Source organism: Pseudophryne corroboree, chromosome 5 (assembly GCF_028390025.1).
Source record: "Pseudophryne corroboree isolate aPseCor3 chromosome 5, aPseCor3.hap2, whole genome shotgun sequence".
In the NCBI taxonomy this organism is placed as follows: domain Eukaryota; kingdom Metazoa; phylum Chordata; class Amphibia; order Anura; family Myobatrachidae; genus Pseudophryne; species Pseudophryne corroboree.
In genome coordinates this window covers 819,585,950-819,607,566 of record NC_086448.1, presented here as the reverse complement: position 1 = coordinate 819,607,566, position 21,617 = coordinate 819,585,950, and the positions used below count along the sequence as shown (strand labels likewise).

The following is a 21,617-nucleotide window of genomic DNA, read 5'->3' as shown; positions in this document are numbered from 1 at the left end:
AAGTCCCAGCATTCTCTATCACAGTATTAGCATTCTCTAACAGCAAAACCGTGGCAGGGCATGCTGGGACTTGTAGTTTCACAACAGCTGGAGAGCCACAGGTCTGCCCTAGAGCACTAATGTTCAGTCCAGATCAATGGAGACTGTACGAGCATCACGTGCAGGGTCTACGGTAACCGAAGTGTAAACCTGGGAACTTACCTGATGCTAATACACTGGTGGATGCGACAAAAGGTTTCAAATATAAAGAGTCTGGCGTTTTCTATGAAGTCCTCCAGGCAGGCCACGAGGAAGAAGTCATTTACCAGCACCTGCAAAGACGACATATTATAGTACTACAGCCCATGCAGCTGGAAAGGCAAAAAGTGCAGGAATACGTTCAATAAAAATAAGAATTTACTTACCGATAATTCTATTTCTCGTAGTCCGTAGTGGATGCTGGGAACTCCGTAAGGACCATGGGGAATAGCGGCTCCGCAGGAGACTGGGCACAAAAGTAAAGCTTTAGGACTACCTGGTGTGCACTGGCTCCTCCCCCTATGACCCTCCTCCAAGCCTCAGTTAGGATACTGTGCCCGGACGAGCGTACACAATAAGGAAGGATTTTGAATCCCGGGTAAGACTCATACCAGCCACACCAATCACACCGTACAACCTGTGATCTGAACCCAGTTAACAGTATGATAACAGAGGAGCCTCTAGAAAAGATGGCTCACTACAACAATAACCCGATTTAGTTAACAATAACTATGTACAAGTATTGCAGACAATCCGCACTTGGGATGGGCGCCCAGCATCCACTACGGACTACGAGAAATAGAATTATCGGTAAGTAAATTCTTATTTTCTCTGACGTCCTAGTGGATGCTGGGAACTCCGTAAGGACCATGGGGATTATACCAAAGCTCCCAAACGGGCGGGAGAGTGCGGATGACTCTGCAGCACCGAATGAGAGAACTCCAGGTCCTCCTCAGCCAGGGTATCAAATTTGTAGAATTTAGCAAACGTGTTTGCCCCTGACCAAGTAGCTGCTCGGCAAAGTTGTAAAGCCGAGACCCCTCGGGCAGCCGCCCAAGATGAGCCCACTTTCCGTGTGGAATGGGCTTTTACAGATTTTGGCTGTGGCAGGCCTGCCACAGAATGTGCAAGCTGAATTGTACTACAAATCCAACGAGCAATAGTCTGCTTAGAAGCAGGAGCACCCAGCTTGTTGGGTGCATACAGGATAAACAGCGAGTCAGATTTTCTCACTCCAGCCGTCCTGGAAACATATTTTCAGGGCCCTGACAACGTCTAGCAACTTGGAGTCCTCCAAGTCCCTAGTAGCCGCAGGCACCACAATAGGTTGGTTCAGGTGAAACGCTGAAACCACCTTAGGGAGAAACCGAGGACGAGTCCTCAATTCCGCCCTGTCCGTATGGAAAATCAGATAAGGGCTTTTACAGAATAAAGCCGCCAATTATAACACGCGCCTGGCCCAGGCCAGGGCCAACATCTTTAAGTGGTTCAAACCAATGTGACTTTTGGAACCCAAAAACTACATTGAGATCCCAAGGTGCCACTGGAGGCACAAAAGGAGGCTGTATATGCAGTACCCCTTTTACAAACGTCTGCACTTCAGGGACTGAAGCTAGTTCTTTCTGGAAGAAAATTGACAGGGCCGAAATTTTAACCTTAATGGACCCCAATTTCAGGCCCATAGACACTCCTGTTTGCAGGAAATGTAGGAATCGACCCAGTTGAAATTCCTCCGTCGGGCCTTACTGGCCTCGCACCACGCAACATATTTTCGCCAAATGCGGTGATAATGTTTTGCGGTTACATCCTTCCTGGCTTTGATCAGGATAGGGATGACCTCATCCGGAATGCCTTTTTCCTTCAGGATCCGGCGTTCAACCGCCATGCCGTCAAACGCAGCCGCGGTAAGTCTTGGAACAGACAGGGTCCTTGCTGGAGCAGGTCCCTTCTTAGAGGTAGAGGCCACGGATCCTCCGTGAGCATCTCTTGAAGTTCCGGTTACCAAGTCCTTCTTGGCCAATCCGGAGCCACGAATATAGTGCTTACTCCTCTCCATTTTATCAATCTCAGTACCTTGGGTATGAGAGGCAGATGAGGGAACACATACACTGACTGGTACACCCACGGTGTTACCAGAGCGTCTACAGCTATTGCCTGAGGGTCCCTTGACCTGGCGCAATACCTGTCGAGTTTTTCCCAACGGTTTATAATCATGTGGAAGACTTCTGGGTGAAGTCCCCACTCTCCCGGGTGGAGGTCGTGTCTGCTGAGGAAGTCTGCTTCCCAGTTGTCCACTCCCGGAATTGCTGACAGTGCTATCACATGATTTTCCGCCCAGCGAAGAATCCTTGCAGCTTCTGCCATTGCCCTCCTTCTTCTTGTGCCACCCTGTCTGTTTACGTGGGTGACTGCCGTGATGTTGTCCGACTGGATCAACACCGGCTGACCTTGAAGCAGAGGTCTTGCTACGCTTAGAGCATTGTAAATGGCCCTTAGCTTCAGGATATTTATGTGAAGTGATGTCTCCAGGCTTGACCATAAGCCCTGGAAATTCCTTCCCTGTGTGACTGCTCCCCAGCCTCGCAGGCTGGCATCCGTGGTCACCAGGACCCAGTCCTGAATGCCGAATCTGCGGCCCTCTAGAAGATGAGCACTCTGCAACCAACACAGGAGGGACACCCTTGTTCTTGGTGACAGGGTTATCCGCTGATGCATCTGAAGATGCGACCCGGACCATTTGTCCAGCAGGTCCCACTGGAAAGTTCTTGCGTGGAATCTGCCGAATGGGATTGCTTCGTAGGAAGCCACCATTTTACCCAGAACCCTTGTGCATTGATGCACTGAGACTTGGCTCGGTTTTAGGAGGTTCCTGACTAGCTCGGATAACTCCCTGGCTTTCTCCTCCGGGAGAAACACCTTTTTCTGGACTGTGTCCAGGATCATCCCTAGGAAACCAAGACGAGTCGTCGGAACCAGCTGCGATTTTGGAATATTGAGAATCCAATCGTGCTGCCGCAACACTACCTGAGATAGTGCTACACCGACCTCCAACTGTTCCCTGGATCTTACCCTTATCAGGGAATCGTCCAAGTAAGGGATAACTAAAATTCCCTTCCTTCGAAGGAATATCATCATTTCGGCCATTACCTTGGTAAAGACCCGGTGTGCCGTGGACCATCCATACGGCAGCGTCTGAACTGATAGTGACAGTTCTGTACCATAAACCTGAGGTACCCTTGGTGAGAAGGGTAAAATTTGGACATGAAGGTAAGCATCCTTGATGTCCCGAGACATCATGTAGTCCCCTTCTTCCAGGTTCGCAATCACTGCTCTGAGTGACTCAATCTTGAATTTGAACCTCTGTATGTAAGTGTTCAAAGATTTTAGATTTAGAATCGGTCTCACCGAGCCGTCCGGCTTCGGTACCACAACAGTGTGGAATAATACCCCGTTCCCTGTTGCAGGAGGGGTACCTTGATTATCACCTGCTGGGAATACAGCTTGTGAAAGGCTTCCAAAACTGTCTCCCTGTCAGAAGGAGACATCGGTAAAGCCGACTTTAGGAAACGGCGAGGGGGAGACGTCTCGAATTCCAATTTGTACCCCTGAGATATCACCTGAAGGATCCAGGGGTCTACTTGCGAGTGAGCCCACTGCGCGCTGAAATTCATTGAGACGGGCCCCCCACCGTGCCTGATTCTGCTTGTAAAGCCCCAGCGTCATACTGGGGGCTTGGCAGAGGCGGGAGAGGGTTTCTGTTCCTGGGAACTGGCTGATTTCTGCAGCCTTTTTCCTCTCCCTCTGTCACGGGGCAGAAATGAGGAACCTTTTGCCCGCTTGTCCACGAAAAGACTGCGCCTGATAATACGGCGTCTTCTCATGTTGAGAGGCGACCTGGGGTACAAACGTGGATTTCCCAGCTGTTGCCGTGGCCACCAGGTCTGAAAAACCGACCCCAAATAACTCCTCCCCTTAATAAGGCAATACTTCCAAATGCCGTTAGGAATCCGCATCACCTGACCACTGTCGTGTCCATAACCCTCTACTGGCAGAAATGGACAACGCACTTAGACTTGATGCCAGTCGGCAAATATTCCGCTGTGCATCACGCATATATAGAAATGCATCTTTTAAATGCTCTATAGGCAATAATATACTGTCCTTATTTAGGGTATCAATATTTTCAGTCAGGGAATCCGACCACGCCAACCCAGCACTGCACATCCAGGCTGAGGCGATTGTTGGTCGCAGTATAACACCAGTATGTGTGTAAATACATTTTAGGATACCCTCCTGCTTTCTATCAGCAGGATCCTTAAGGGCGGCCATCTCAGGAGAGGGTAGAGCCCTTACAAGCGTGTGAGCGCTTTATCCACCCTAGGGGGTGTTTCCCAATCATCACACACCTCATTTAATTTCCCAGATTCAGGAAAACTACAGGTAGTTTTTCCTCACCGAACATAATACCCCTTTTTGGTGGTACTCGTATTATCAGAAATGTGTAAAACATTTTTCATTGCCTCCATCATGTAACGTGTGGCCCTACTGGAAGTCACATTTGTCTCTTCACCGTCGACACCGGAGTCAGTATCCGTGTCGGCGTCTATATCTGCCATCTGAGGTAACGGGCGCTTTAGAGCCCCTGATGGCCTATGAGACGTCTGGACAGGCACAAGCTGAGTAGCCGGCTGTCTCATGTCAACCACTGTCTTTTATACAGAGCTGACACTGTCACGTAATTCTTCCAACAGTTCATCCACTCAGCTGTCGACCCCCTAGGGCAGGCCTGGCCAACCTGTGGCTCTCCAGCTGTTGTAAAACTACAAGTCCCATCATGCCTTTCCACAGTTTTGCAATTAGGGAATGCTAAAACTGTAGCAGGCCATGCTGGTATGTGTAGTTTCACAACATCTGGAGAGCCACAGGTTGGCCAGGCCTGCCCTAGGGGGTGACATCACTATTACAGGCAATCTGCTCCGTCTCCACATCATTTTTCTCCTCATACATGTCAACACAAACGTACCGACATACAGCACACACACAGGGAATGCTCTGATAGAGGACAGGACCCCACTAGCCCTTTGGGGAGACAGAGGTAGAGTTTGCCAGCACACACCAGAGCGCTATATATATACAGGGATAACCTTATATAAGTGTTTTTCCCCTTATAGCTGCTGTATTTTTAATACTGCGCGTAATTAGTGCCCCCCTCTCTTTTTTAACCCTTTCTGTAGTGTAGTGACTGCAGGGGAGAGCCAGGGGAGCTTCCCTCCAACTGAGCTGTGAGGGAAAATGGCGCCAGTGTGCTGAGGAGATAGGCTCCGCCCCCTTCTCGGCAGCCTTATCTCCCGTTTTTCTATGTATTCTGGCAGGGGTTAAATGCATCCATATAGCCCAGGAGCTATATGTGATGCATTTTTTGCCATCCAAGGTGTTTTTATTGCGTCTCAGGGCGCCCCCACCCAGCGCCCTGCACCCTCAGTGACCGGAGTGTGAAGTGTGCCGAGAGCAATGGCGCACAGCTGCAGTGCTGTGCGCTACCTTGTTGAAGACAGGACGTCTTCTGCCGCCGATTTTCCGGAACTCTTCTGTCTTCTGGCTCTGTAAGGGGGGCGGCGGCGCGGCTCTGGAACCCATCCATGGCTGGGCCTGTGATCATCCCTCTGGAGCTAATGTCCAGTAGCCTAAGAAGCCCAATCCACTCTGCACGCAGGTGAGTTCGCTTCTTCTCCCCTTAGTCCAGGCATGTCCAAACTGCGGCCCTCCAGCTGTTGTGAAACTACATATCCCAGCATGCCCTGACACAGTTTTGCTGTCAGAGAATGCTAAAGCTGTGTCAGGGCATGCTGGGATGTGTAGTTTCTCAACAGCTGGAGGGCCGCAGTTTGGACATGCCTGCCTTAGTCCCTCGATGCAGTGAGCCTGTTGCCAGCAGGTCTCACTGAAAATAAAAAACCTAAAACTAAACTTTTCACTAAGCAGCTCAGGAGAGCCACCTAGTGTGCACCCTTCTCGTTCGGGCACAGAAATCTAACTGAGGCTTGGAGGAGGGTCATAGGGGGAGGAGCCAGTGCACACCAGGTAGTTCTAAAGCTTTACTTTTGTGCCCAGTCTCCTGCGGAGCCGCTATTCCCCATGGTCCTTACGGAGTCCCCAGCATCCACTTAGGACGTTAGAGAAATCAGTGTTTTTCCCCTTATAGCTGCTGTATTGTTTATACTGCGCCTAATTAGTGCTCCCCTCTCTTTAACCCTTTCTGTAGTGTAGTGACTGCAGGGGAGAGCCAGGGAGCTTCCCTCCAACGGAGCTGTGAGGGAAAATGGCGCCAGTGTGCTGAGGAGATAGGCTCCGCCCCCTTCTCGGCGGCCTTTTCTCCCGTTTTTCAGTGTAATCTGGCAGGGATTAAAATTCATCCATATATGTGATGTATTTTCGCCAGCCAAGGTGCTTTTATTGCTGCTCAGGGCGCCCCCCCCCCCCTAGCGCCCTGCACCCTCAGTGACCGAAGTGTGAAGTGTGCTGAGGAGCAATGGCGCACAGCTGCAGTGCTGTGCGCTACCTTGGTGAAGACAGGACGTCTTCTGCCGCCGATTTTCCGGACCGCTTCTTGCTTCTGGCTCTGTAAGGGGGCCGGCGGCGCGGCTCTGGGACCGGACTCCATGGCTGGGCCTGTGTTCGATCCCTCTGGAGCTAATGGTGTCCAGTAGCCTAAGAAGCCCAATCCACTCTGCACGCAGGTGAGTTCGCTTCTTCTCCCCTTAGTCCCTCGATGCAGTGAGCCTGTTGCCAGCAGGTCTCACTGAAAATAAAAAACCTAAAACTAAACTTTTCACTAAGCAGCTCAGGAGCGCCCCTAGTGTGCACCCTTCTCGTTCGGGCACAAAAATCTAACTGAGGCTTGGAGGAGGGTCATAGGGGGAGGAGCCAGTGCACACCAGGTAGTCCTAAAGCTTTACTTTTGTGCCCAGTCTCCTGCGGAGCCGCTATTCCCCATGGTCCTTACGTAGTTCACAGCATCCACTAGGACGTCAGAGAAATACATTTGCTTTTATTGGTTTAAATTGTACAGGACCAACCAACTTATTATTGATGGGTGACCAAGGGCTACTGCCCCGCTTACACATCCTTCCAGTCCTGTGCATTCAGGCCAAGTGAATCAACCACTTCCCGACCAAGCACTGTTTTTCTACACAGTTACGGCCCTCTAAGCTAAAGGACAGTAATGGCGGCTCTCTGCTACAGTGCTGTGCCACAGCCTAAGTACCAGGGATTATGTTCCTGCCTTCTCAATACCTTAAAAGGTGGTGCCTTAGCTATGTGGATTTTGAATAATCAAATAATGACCCCCACCCAGCATTCCCTTAGGCGTACGCTAGGTATGCACAGGGGTGGTGCATACCTGGATACCAGACACAAACCAAGGGGGACATTTACTAAGCAGTGATAAAAGCTGGAGAAGTGAGCCAGTGGAGAAGTTACCCACGGCCACCAATCAGCTGCTCTGTGTACTTTTATAGTATGCAAATTATATATGTTACATCAATGCTGACTGGTTGCCGTAGGCAACTTCTCCACTGGCTCACTTCTCGACTCTTATCACTGCTTAGTAAATGTCCCCCTAAATCCAGTATGACCTTGATCTCTTTACAGCTCACATTTACGCTCTTATGACATCTAGGTAATCAGACCCTGCTTCACTATAAAAGGTTTTCAAAGCTAGAGACACAAATATAAAAATTAGGAGTATTATGGGGAAAAAATAATAAAATGTAACAAAGATTTACCACCAAATTAAATGGCCCAGTCACAAAGTGGGGAAACCTAGTAAATCAATATGCTTGTACCATAGGATGTAGAGAGCCACTGCCTATGTCTGCATTAACCCACATACTGAAACTCCCTTTAAAAAAAATACAAAATAAAAACACTTGTGGAAACTAGACTGGACGCTGCACCTGTAACAGCTTTCATTTATTTCTCAGTGGCTGCTGCAAACTGGGAATCGAGTCCAATCAATCACAATTTACTGACGCACACAACAGGGACCAGACTACAGCGTTTGCTGCTTAATAGAAAAAACAATGAGTAACACAAAACACTTTCAGATGTGCGCTGTAAGCGTCTGCTTGTGACGCAGCGTCCTGCAGCCTCCTACAGCAGTTATTCTTCTAATATAACCACATGAACAGAGCTGACACAAGGAGGGGACATGGACAGGACCTAGAACATAGGGCTTAAGAGTTTACATACATGTATGGAGAAAGATCACAGCACATGTTGTGACTAACAATTCACAATCACCCACATGACTCACGTCGTCATTATTTGGTTATGATTCCCCCACTTCAATAACAAGCAAGGCGGCGTAATTGTGTAACGGATTGATAGTGTCGTTCTACTAAACACAAACACTAGGAACACTCATCTACTTCCTTTCCAGGACTGGTCACCATTATTAACCAGTCTGCTAATTAGTCAGATTAATAGGTTTCCCATCACATCAAAGTGGAAGCATGTGGGTAACCGGGACAGCTATCTTCTGGTGTCGCAGGTAAATAACGCCATCTGCGGAGGTTTGTACAGATCAGCGGTCATATATTCCCCCTCACAGGTTGGATGAAGTTGCTGTAACAAGGACAGGTTCCACACGCATTATACAGAAGTGGCGGATAATAGCCACTAATGCACATGGTCAAGGCTCGGAAAAAATCATACTTTGAGGTTTTTGGCTGCCTGGGAGGCCATTTGCACATGTTACGCACACCGCTGCTGGCCGAAACGCAACCTCATCGTTCCAAAATCCAACATCAGGGCCGTATTAACGTCTATAAAATAATCCAGGTGCTGATATCTGGATGAACGACTGGAGGCCAGCCCACGGCGAGTAACTCCAGAACGGTTATAGAATGCACATTTATACAGAATCTCCATAATGTATCATGGGATGAATCCATTTACGGGTCGGTCTGTCATCCACTGAGCCAAACACGCACCTACTAAATGGAACTATAGAATAACCCGATTACAGTTAACCCCTGCAGCCACTCACCGATTCACACTCTCTTAGTTTCTTCTGTGCGCCATCAAAGTCAAAATTAACGTATAAACACTCCACAAATTCAGTGATTGGGTCCTTGTAGGTGTAAGATTCCTGTAAAAAAACAAAAAACACACAATTCAGCAAACGGTACACTTTGGGATACAAGGATGTAATGTTAAGCCTGACACTCCCTAGATCAGTGGTTCCTTGGGGTTACATTTATTATAGAGCGCTTCCTGCTTCACCGCTTTAACGAGGCGAAGCAGGAGGCAGTAGCGCCATGATGTATAAAGTAAACATCTCGAATGTCGAAGTGGGGGGGGTAAAAACTCGCCCACAGCGCACACCAGCCTAGTGCTGATGCGCTGTCTCCCCTCCCCCGCCAGCTCACTGGGCATACGCGAGATCTTGCATGCAGCCAGCGCAGTCTCCGATGCGGTGAAAGGACAATGACACCTGCAGATGTTGGAACGGTCCGTGCTATAGACTGTTCACAGATTGCCAGCTATTTTGTAGATAGCAGTTACCGATATAGACAGGGGACTATACACAGCACGCTTCCCTGCAGTAATACATGGGGGGAGAAACGTGCACGTATACCACTTCTCCTCCCCCCATAGTGACCGTTCATACATCTACCCCAGATGGACAGATTCAAAGTCCCATTTGTTCTAAGCAGCCATGTTGATCTTCTCCCCTTCGCTGCAGGAATAATTCTCTGGTGAGACACTTGGTGGTGCATTTACAGTCATATCCAGCAATACCGTACTAAGGGGCATATGTACTAAGACTTGGAGAGAGAAAGTACTAAACTGCTCCTGTCATTTTCCAAACACAGCCTGTAACATGACAATTAGGAGCCGATTGGTTGGTACGTTACATCCATTTGCTTTCTCTCACTACACAGACCCCTATGTCACGCCAATCTTTATTGACAACGTTCCGCCCTCACTAGCTGCAATGTCATATCAGACAACACGTTTAGGGGAAAGATGTATGAAGCAGTGACCCGTTGAGGAAGTTGCCCATGGCAACCAATCAGCTACTACCGAGAGATTTTAAAGAGTGTACTTGAAAAGTGCTACCTCAAAGCCGATTGGTTAAATGAACCTATGGCATCAGTGTGAAGATTCTACGCTTCCTCCGCTTGTCATTCATACAGAGCCAAAGAAATACGCAGATGTTCCCGGTTACACTGCTACATCCCGCATCCGATAGTGGCACATTCCGTTGCCACTGGTTACATACATGAGAATGACAGAGCTTTTCAGCGTTCCCTTGTAAGTTTGAGTGACAGACCCTAATGCAAAGGCTTTACATGCGACTTATCAATAGAAAAAGTATTTGAAATGTACATGAAGCCTCTGATCCAGGAGGAGGAATATTCTCTGCACTGAATGAACCTCAGAGAAAAAAAAGAAGAACTAAGCAAAAAACTGCTGATAAAAAAGTTCGTAAAATTAAGATGAAATGTTCCCCCAAAAAAACCCTTTTAAGTAGATGAGGAGGTGGTTCCTCTCTTACCTGCTGGATCACTTTCACCAGATCTTTCAGGACCTGCCTCCTTTTCCGGACGTCTTTGTTAGTGATCACGGCTGTGGTCAGGTATCGGAGGATGTGCGGGCACATGGTCTGAATGGCATTCAAATAGCTGAAAACACAATACGGTTCCCGATTCAGTAGGATCACGTTTATACTGTAACGCTTGCAATGGGAATACAGTTACAGACTCCTTCTACAGTGCGACGGGGTTGAAGCGTCACCTGTTTGAGGGATTCTGGAGATGTTGCTCTTATCAACCACTATTTTTTTTATTACAGTCTATAAAAATGATAGCCAGAATCTGATTGGTTGCTACTTCTTTCTGGAAGCTGTAGTTCATCTGCCACCCAGACATGGATTATGTCATACAAATAACTTGCTATGGACTAAACAAACTCAAATTGTAAGGAGCGATATATATCCCTACTATACACTAAATGAGGATATTAAGAGTCACTTGGGAGTTCAGTGAACTGTACAGCAGAACGTTCTTGTAATCCATATGTAATAACTACAGAATAAAGCAGCGTGTTACTTCATTACGTACGGCGCCTACTAAAAATAAACGCCACTTTAATAACCTTCACTGAATTTATAGCATTATCAGTAAAACGACTCAAGAAAGTAGACTATATCTAAATATTCTGATCTAAATAGAGATACAAGGTGTTCATAGTCCTTTTTTGATGGCAATATAAATAGGGTTTTGGTTACCTACTGGTAAATCCTTTTCTCGTAGTCCGTAGAAGATGCTGGGGTACACATTAGTACCATGGGGTATAGACGGGTCCATCAGGAGCCATTGGCACTTTAAGAGTTTAACTGTGTGGGCTTGCTCCTCCTACCAGACTCAGTCGAGAAACTATGCCTGAGGAGACGGACACCTTCGAGAGAAGGATTTAACACAGATAGTGGAGAGATTCACAACAGCTCACACATACAAGGCACATCAGGCTAACCTAGCTTGAAAACTCAGCAACCGCTGAACCATTACTTACCACAGGCCTGGCCAACCTGTGGCTCTCCAGCTGTTGTGAAACTACACATCCCAGCATGCTCTGCCACAGTTTTAGCATTTCCTAATAGCAAAAGTGTAGAAGGGCATGCTGGGACTTGTAGTTTCACAACAGCTGAAGAGCCGCCGTTCGGCCAGGCCCAACTTACAAAGTAACAATGCAGTACTCAACTAAAACGAAGTTGTACTGAACCAAATGACGATAGCAGGAAAACGAAGCGCTGGGCGGGCGCCCAGCATCCTCTACGGACTACAAAAAATAAGAATTTACTCACCGGTAATTCTATTTCTCGTAGTCCGTAGTGGATGCTGGGAACTCCGTAAGGACCATGGGGAATAGCGGCTCCGCAGGAGACTGGGCACAAAAGTAAAGCTTTAGGACTACCTGGTGTGCACTGGCTCCTCCCCCTACGACCCTCCTCCAAGCCTCAGTTAGGATACTGTGCCCGGACGAGCGTACACAATAAGGAAGGATTTATGAATCCCGGGTAAGACTCATACCAGCCACACCAATCACACCGTACAACTTGTGATCTGAACCCAGTTAACAGTATGATAACAGAGGAGCCTCTGAAAAGATGGCTCACAACAATAATAACCCGATTTTTGTAACTATGTACAAGTATTGCAGACAATCCGCACTTGGGATGGGCGCCCAGCATCCACTACGGACTACGAGAAATAGAATTACCGGTGAGTAAATTCTTATTTTCTCTGACGTCCTAGTGGATGCTGGGAACTCCGTAAGGACCATGGGGATTATACCAAAGCTCCCAAACGGGCGGGAGAGTGCGGATGACTCTGCAGCACCGAAAGAGAGAACTCCAGGTCCTCCTCAGCCAGGGTATCAAATTTGTAGAATTTAGCAAATGTGTTTGCCCCTGACCAAGTAGCTGCTCGGCAAAGTTGTAACGCCGAGACCCCTCGGGCAGCCGCCCAAGATGAGCCCACCTTCCTTGTGGAATGGGCTTTTACAGATTATGGCTGTGGCAGGCCTGCCACAGAATGTGCAAGCTGAATTGTACTACAAATCCAACGAGCAATAGTCTGCTTAGAAGCAGGAGCACCCATCTTGTTGGGTGCATACAGTATAAACAGCGAGTCAGATTTCCTGACTCCAGCCGTCCTGGAAACATATTTTCAGGGCCCTGACTACGTCCAGCAACTTGGAGTCCTCCAAGTCCCTAGTAGCCGCAGGTACCACAATAGGCTGGTTCAGGTGAAACGCTGAAACCACCTTAGGAAGAAACTGAGGACGAGTCCTCAATTCTGCCCTATCCGTATGAAAAATCAGGTAAGGGCTTTTATAGGACAAAGCCGCCAATTCTGACACGCGCATGGCTGAAGCCAGGGCCAACAGCATTACCACTTTCCATGTGAGATATTTTAAGTCCACAGTGGTAAGTGGTTCAAACCAATGTGATTTTAGGAACCCCAAAACCACATTGAGATCCCAGGGTGCCACTGGAGGCACAAAAGGAGGCTGTATATGCAGTACTCCTTTGACAAACGTCTGAACTTCAGGAACTGAAGCCAGTTCTTTCTGGAAGAAAATCGACAGGGCCGAAATTTGAACCTTAATGGACCCTAATTTGAGGCCCATAGACAGTCCTGTTTGCAGGAAATACAGGAAACGACCCAGTTCAAATTCCTCTGTAGGGGCCTTCCTGGCCTCGCACCACGCAACATATTTACGCCAAATACGGTGATAATGCTGTGCGGTTACATCCTTCCTGGCTTTGATCAGGGTAGGGATGACTTCATCCGGAATGCCTTTTTCCTTCAGGATCCGGCGTTCAACCGCCATGCCGTCAAACGCAGCCGCGGTAAGTCTTGGAACAGACAGGGTCCCTGCTGGAGCAAGTCCCTTCTTAGAGGTAGAGGCCATGGGTCCTCTGTGAGCATCTCTTGAAGTTCCAGGTACCAAGTCCTTCTTGGCCAATCCGGAGCCACGAGTATAGTTCTTACTCCTCTCCGTCTTATAATTCTCAGTACCTTGGGTATGAGAGGCAGAGGAGGGAACACATACACTGACTGGTACACCCACGGTGTTACCAGAGCGTCCACCGCTATTGCCTGAGGGTCCCTTGACCTGGCGCAATACCTGTCTAGTTTTTTGTTGAGACGGGACGCCATCATGTCCACCTTTGGTTTTTCCCAACGGTTTACAATCATGTGGAAGACTTCTGGATGAAGTCCCTACTCTCCCGGGTGGAGGTCGTGTCTGCTGAGGAAGTCTGCTTCCCAGTTGTCCACTCCCGGAATGAACACTGCTGACAGTGCTATCACATGATTTTCCGCCCAGCGAAGAATCCTTGCAGCTTCTGCCATTGCCCTCCTGCTTCTTGTGCCGCCCTGTCTGTTTACGTGGGCGACTGCCGTGATGTTGTCTGACTGGATCAACACCGGCTGACCCTGAAGCAGAGGTCTTGCTTGGCTTAGAGCATTGTAAATGGCCCTTAGTTCCAGGATATTTATGTGAAGTGACGTTTCCAGGCTTGACCACAAGCCCTGGAAATTTCTTCCCTGTGTGACTGCTCCCCAGCCTCTAAGGCTGGCATCCGTGGTCACCAAGACCCAGTCCTGAATGCCGAATCTGCGGCCCTCTAGAAGATGAGCACTCTGCAACCACCACAGGAGAGACACTCTTGTCCTTGGGGACAGGGTTATCCGCTGATGCATGTGAAGATGCGATCCGGACCATTTGTCCAGCAGATCCCACTGAAATGATCTTGCGTGGAATCTGCCGAATGGAATCGCTTCGTAGGAAGCCACCATTTTTCCCAGGACCCTTGTGCATTGATGCACTGAGACCCGGTCTGGTTTCAGGAGGTTTCTGACTAACTCGGATAACTCCCTGGCTTTCTCCTCCGGAAGAAACACTTTTTTTCTGGACTGCGTCCAGAATCATCCCTAGGAACAGCAGACGTGTCGTCGGAATCAGCTGTGATTTTGGGATATTTAGAATCCACCCGTGCTGCCGTAACACTACTTGAGATAGTGCTACTCCGACTACTAACCGTTCCTTGGATCTTGCCCTTATCAGGAGATCGTCCAAGTAAGGGATAATTAAGACGCCTTCTCTTCGAAGAAGTATCATCATTTCGGCCATTACCTTGGTAAAGACCCGGGGTGCCGTGGACAATCCAAACGGCAGCGTCTGAAACGGATAGTGACAGTTCTGTACCACAAACCTGAGGTACCCTTGGTGAGAAGGGTAAATTGGGACATGGAGGTAAGCATCCTTGATGTCCAGAGACACCATATAGTCCCCTTCTTCCAGGTTCGCGATCACTGCTCTGAGTGACTCCATCTTGAACTTGAACCTTTGTATGTAAGTGTTCAAGGATTTCAGATTTAAAATAGGTCTCACCGAGCCGTCCGGCTTCGGTACCACAAACAGCGTTGAATAATACCCCTTGCCCTGTTGCAGGAGGGGTACCTAGATTATCACCTGCTGAGAATACAGCTTGTGAATGGCCTCCAATACCGCCTCCCTGTCGGAGGGAGACGTCGGTAAAGCAGACTTTAGGAAACGGCGAGGGGGAGGTGTCTCGAATTCCAATTTGTACCCCTGAGATACCACCTGAAGGACCCAGGGGTCTACTTGCGAGTGAGCCCACTGCGTGCTGAAATTCTTGAGACGTGCCCCCACCGTGCCTAAGTCCGCTTGTAAAGCCCCAGCGTCATGCTGAGGACTTGGCAGAAGCGGGAGAGGGCTTCTGTTCCTGGGGATTGGCTGTCTGTTGCAGCCTTTTTCCCCTTCCTCTGCCCCGGGGCAGAAATGAGGAGCCTTTCGCTCGCTTGCCCTTATGGGGACGAAAGGACTGCGCCTGATAATACGGCGTCTTCTTATGTTGAGAGGCGACCTGGGGTAAAAATGTGGATTTCCCAGCCGTTGCCACCAGGTCTGACATACCTACCCCAAATAACTCCTCCCCTTTATACGGCAATTCTTCCATATGCCGTTTGGAATCCGCATCACCTGACCACTGTCGCGTCCATAACCCTCTTCTGGCAGAAATGGACAGCGCACTTACTCTTGATGCCAGTCGGCAAATATCCCGCATATATAGAAATGCATCTTTTAAATGCTCTATAGTCAGTAATATACTGTCCCTGTCTAGGGTATCAATATTTTCAGTCAGGGAATCCGACCAAGCCAACCCAGCACTGCACATCCAGGCTGAGGCGATTGCTGGTCGCAGTATAACACCAGTATGTGTGTAAATACATTTTAGGATACCCTCCTGCTTTCTATCAGCAGGATCCTTAAGGGCGGCCGTCTCAGGAGAGGGTAGAGCCACCTGTTTTGATAAGCGTGTGAGTGCTTTATCCACCCTAGGGGGTGTTTCCCAACGCGCCCTAATCTCTGGCGGGAAAGGATATAATGCCAATAATTTTTTAGAAATTATCAGTTTTTTATCGGGGGAAACCCACGCTTCATCACACACCTCATTTAATTCCTCAGATTCAGGAAAAACTACAGGTAGTTTTTTCTCACCGAACATAATACCCTTTTTAGTGGTACTGGTATTATCAGAGATATGTAAAACATTTTTCATTGCCTCAATCATGTAACGTGTGGCCCTATTGGAAGTCACGTTTGTCTCTTCCCCGTCGACACTGGAGTCAGTATCCGTGTCGACGTCTGTATCTACCATCTGAGGTAACGGGCGTTTTAGAGCCCCTGATGGCTTTTGAGACGCCTGGACAGGCACAAGCTGAGTAGCCGGCTGTCTCATGTCGTCAACTGTCTTTTGCAAAGAGCTGACACTGTCACGTAATTCCTTCCATAAGATCATCCACTCAGGTGTCGACTCCCTAGGGGGTGACATCTCTATTATAGGCAATTGCTCCGCCTCCACATCATTTTCCTCCTCATACATGTCGACACAACGTACCGACACACAGCACACACACAGGGAATGCTCTGACAGAGGACAGGACCCCACTAGCCCTTTGGGGAGACAGAGGGAGAGTATGCCAGCATACACCAGAGCGCTATATATATATACAGGGATAACCTTAAATAAGTGTTTTTCCCCCTTATAGCTGCTATTTGTTAATATTACGCCAAATTAGTGCCCCCCTCTCTTTTTTACCCTGTTTCTGTAGTGCAGGACTGCAGGGGAGAGTCAGGGAGACGTCCTTCCAGCGGAGCTGTGAGGGAAAATGGCGCCTGTGTGCTGAGGAGATAGGCTCCGCCCCCTTCTCGGCGGCCTTTTCTCCCGCTTTTGTGTGGAATCTGGCAGGGGTTAAAATTCATCCATATAGCCCTGGGGGCTATATGTGATGTATTTTCGCCAGCCAAGGTGTTTCTATTGCTGCTCAGGGCGCCCCCCCCTAGCGCCCTGCACCCTCAGTGACCGGAGTGTGAAGTGTGCTGAGGAGCAATGGCGCACAGCTGCAGTGCTGTGCGCTACCTTGGTGAAGACAGGATGTCTTCTGCCGCCGATTTTCCGGACCTCTTCTTGCTTCTGGCTCTGTAAGGGGGCCGGCGGCGCGGCTCTGGGACCGGACTCCGAGGCTGGGCCTGTGTTCGGTCCCTCTGGAGCTAATGGTGTCCAGTAGCCTAAGAAGCCCAATCCACTCTGCAAGCAGGTGAGTTCGCTTCTTCTCCCCTTAGTCCCTCGATGCAGTGAGCCTGTTGCCAGCAGGTCTCACTGAAAATAAAAAACCTAAAACTAAACTTTCACTAAGAGCTCAGGAGAGCCCCTAGTGTGCACCCTTCTCGGTCGGGCACAAAAATCTAACTGAGGCTTGGAGGAGGGTCATAGGGGGAGGAGCCAGTGCACACCAGGTAGTCCTAAAGCTTTACTTTTGTGCCCAGTCTCCTGCGGGCCCGCTATTCCCCATGGTCCTTACGGAGTTCCCAGCATCCACTAGGACGTCAGAGAAAAAGGATTTACCAGTAGGTAATTAAAATCCTATTTTCTCTTGCATCCTAGAGGATGCTGTGGTCCACATTAGTACCATGGGGATGTACCAAAGTTCCCAGTATGAGGGGGAGAACGCGGAGGCTCCTGCAGAACTGATTGGCTTCTGATGATCTGAAGTTCGGTCAAAGTATCGAACTTGTAGAACTTTGCAAACGTGTTCGACCCAGACCAAGTTGCAGCTCGGCAAAGTTATAAAGCAGACACACCCCGGGCAGCCGCCCAGGAAGACCCCACCTTACGAGTAGAGTGGGCCTTGACAGATGTATGACACAGCAATCCTGCCGTAGAATACGCATGCTGGATAGTGAACCTGATCCAGCGAAAGCAGGTCACCCAATCTTCTTGGGATCATACAGGACAGACAGAGTCCGATTTTCTGTGACGAGCAGTCCTCTTCACAGACTTTCAGAGCCTTTACAACATCCAAGGACTTTGATGAAATTGAGGAGTCAGTAACCACTGGCACCACAATAGGTTGGTTGATATGAAATGCAGACACAACTTTCGGAAGAAACTGCTGACGTGTCCGGAGCTCAGCTCTATCTTCGTGGAAGAACAAGTATGGACTTTTACAGGACAAAGCCCTCCAACTCCGACACGTCTAGCAGAAGCGAAGGTCAACAACGTGACAGCCTTCCGTGTAAGAAATTTGACCTCAACCCCTTGTAGAGGTCCGAACCAGTCCGATTGGAGTAAATGCAAAATGTAAATGTTAAAGGTCCCAAGGTGCCGTAGGTGGCACAAAGGGAGGTTGGATGTGCAGAACTCCCTTCAAAAAGGTTTGAACCTCAGGGAGGGCAGCCAATTGTTTCCGGAAGAAAACGGATAGTGCTGAAATCTCGACCTTAACAGATCCCAACCTTAGGCCCATAGCCACACCGGCTTGTAGGAAGAGGAGAAACTGTCTCAGTCGAAACTCCACTGCAGGAAATTTCTTGGACTCACACCAAGATACATATTTTTTCCAAATTCGATGGTAGTGTTTAGACATTACTCTTTTCCTAGCCTGTATCAGGGTAGGAATAACATTGTTCGGAATGCCCTTCTGAACGAGTATCAGGCGTTCAACCTCCATACCTTCAAAACATAGCCACGTTAAGTGTTGATAGGCGAACGGCCCCTGCAGCAGCAGGTCCTCCCAAAAAGGAAGAGGCCCACGGAGTCATTAAGGCGTCCACCGCCACTGCTTGCGGGTCCCTCGACCTGGAACAATACCACCGAAGCTTCTTGTTGAGACAAGGCCATAATGTCGATCTGGGGTACGCCCCAAAGATCTGTTACCTACTTGAACACCTCCAGATGGAGACCCCACTCCCCTGGATGGAGATAGTGTCTGCTGAGGAAGTCTGCTTCCCATTTGTCTACTCCCAGAATGAAGATTGCTGACAGTGCCAACGCATGTTTTTCTGCCCAGAGGATAATTCTTGTTACCTCTGCTCTTCGTTCGGCCCTGTCGGTTTATGTAAGCCCCTTGCGTCACATTGTCCAACTGCACTTGAATGGCCCGATTTTTCAGAAGATGGGCCGCTTGGAGAAAACCGTTGTAAATGGCTCTTAGTTCCAGAAAGTTTATCGGCAGGCCGGCTTCCAGACTTGACCATCTTCCTTGGAAGGTTTCCCCTTGAGTGACTGTGCCCCGGAGACTTGCCTCTGTGGTTAGAAGGATCCAGTCCTGAATCCCGAACCTGCGGCCCTCCAGAAGGTGAGGCAGTTGCAGCCACCAGAGGAGTGAAATCCTGGACTTTGGTGACAGACGTATTCTCTGGAGCATGTGTAGATGGGATCCCGACCACTTGTCAAGGAGATCCAGTTGGAAGGACAGAGCGTGAAACCACCCGTACTGCAGGGCCTCGTAAGAGGCCACCATTTTCCCCAAAAGGCGAATGCACTGATGTACAGACACCCGGGTTGGCATCAGGACATCCTGGACCAATGTTTACATCACCAACGTTTTTTCCTCTGGAAGAAACGCCCTCTTCACTTCCGTGTCGAGGATCATTCCCAGAAAAGACAACCTCCTGGTTGGTTCCAAATGTGATTTTGGAAGATTCAGGATCCAACCATGTTCCCTGAAAAGCTGGGTCGTGAGAACTATGGACCGTAACAGCTTCTCCTTGGATGATGCTTTTATCAGCAGATCGTCCAGATATGGAATTATGTTCACCCCCTGTCTGCCGAGGAGAATCATCATTTCCGCCATCACCTTGGTGAACACCATCGGTGCTGTGGCGAGGCCAAATGGCAGGGCCTGGAACTGAAAATGACAGTCCAACAGTGCAAATCGAAGATAAGCTTGATGCGGCAGCCAAATCGGAATGTGGAGGTACGCATCCTTGATATCCAGGGATACCAGGAATTCCCCCTCCTCCAGACCCGATATCACTGCCCTTAGAGACTCCATTTTGAACTTGAACTCCCTCAGAAAGGGGTTTAGTGATTTTAAGTTCAAAATGGGCCTGACCGAACCATCCGGTTTCGGTACCACGAAAAGGTTCAAATAGTAACCTTTGTTTTGCATATGAGGTGGTACTCCACCAACTTCTGGATGGCTTCTTGCAGGACAGTCCTGTCCACCAGCAGAGCTGGCAAGCCTGATTTGAAAAATCGGTGAGGGGGGAGATTTTGAAATTCCAGCTTGTACCCCTGAGACACAATATCTTGCACCCAGGGGTCCAGGTTGGATGACACCCAGACATGACTGAAATGTGTGAGTCTAGCTCCCACCAGCCCCACCTCCGGGGCGTGCAGTCCACCGTCACACGAAGGACTTTGGTGTACCTGAAGCAGGTTTCTGTTCCTGGGAACCTGCAGCTGCAGGTTTCTTGGACTTGGGACGACGTCACCGAAACAAGGTGTTGGACGGCTTGGCCTTTCTGGGCTTGGTAAACCGAAAGGGTTGTGATGTAGCCGAAGAAAAGGGTTTCTTCGGAGCAGGTGTAGCGGAGGGAAGAAAAGGTGACTTACCAGCCGTAGCCGTGGAGATCCATGCATCTAACGCTTCCCCAAAGGAGAGCCTGACCTGTGTAGGGTAGGGTCTCCACAAGTCTCCTGAATTCTGCGTCAGCAGACCACTGGCGCAACCACAGCCCTTGACGAGCCGATACAGACATGGAACCCAGGTCTTTCATGGATTCCACCAGAAATCCTGCCGAATCCTGAATGTTACGTAAAAACAATTCAACATCACATTTCTCCATAGTATCCAAGTCTTCAACTAACGTGCCTGACCACTTTACTATAACTTTGGCAATCCAAGCACTGGCAAAAGTGGGACGTAGTATTGCCCCAGAAGCCGTGTACATGGATTTGAGCGTATTATCAATCTTACGATCAGCCGGCTCTTTCAAAGGCGGTCGATCCTGGAACAGGTAAAACCACCTTTTTTGAGAGTCTGGATACTGACGCGTCAACAATAGGTGGGTTTTCCCATTTTTTCCTATCCTCTACCGGGAAAGGAAATGCCACCAGAACCCTTTTAGGTATCTGGAATTTTTTATCCGGGATTTCCCAAGCCTTTTCAGAATTAGCATTTAATTCCTTTGACGCAGGGAAGGTTAGCGAGGCTTTCTTATTGTCAGTGAAGTAAGCCTCCTCAACCTGTTCAGGTGTTGTATCAGCAATATTCAACACATCTCTAATAGGCTCTATCATCAACTGCACCCCTTCAAGCAAGAGATGCTGCCCCCCCGCGACACATCCCCGTCTGCAGTGTCAGAATCGGTATCCGTATCATCCTGCATGATCTGCGCAAGAGTGCGTTTATGTGACTATACAGCGGGGAGCCCTGAGGTACCAGAACTGGGCCAGACTGCCATAGAGTCCTGTAAAGCCTGAGTTGCAGATTCATTTTGTGCAACCCTATTTGAAATCTGAGAAATCATAGATTTGAGAGAGGATAACCACTCAGGCTCCCTTGCTGGTATCTGCGCTAAACCAGTGCAATCCTGATTACATGGAATGGGATCATCCTGAGAGGACATATCCTCTGCAGCATATGACACAGAGTCCCTGGACATTGCTTAATGGAGACCACAGACACCACACACACACACACACACAC

The 21,617-nt window shown here is 49.0% G+C and overlaps 1 protein-coding gene across 2 annotated transcripts in view; it reads right to left on the bottom strand.

The window, feature by feature from the left end:
* The window catches only part of EIF3E (eukaryotic translation initiation factor 3 subunit E), an 83,112-nt gene that overhangs the window by 30,923 nt on the left and 30,572 nt on the right, over window positions 1-21,617 (bottom strand). For both annotated transcript variants that reach the window (XM_063924506.1, XM_063924507.1), the window contains exons 8-10: window positions 10,583-10,709; window positions 9,068-9,169; window positions 202-311 (exon numbers count right to left, since the gene is read on the bottom strand). In XM_063924506.1, coding sequence (XP_063780576.1) covers window positions 202-311; window positions 9,068-9,169; window positions 10,583-10,709 — 339 coding nt within the window. The remainder of the gene's footprint in view (window positions 1-201; window positions 312-9,067; window positions 9,170-10,582; window positions 10,710-21,617) is intronic.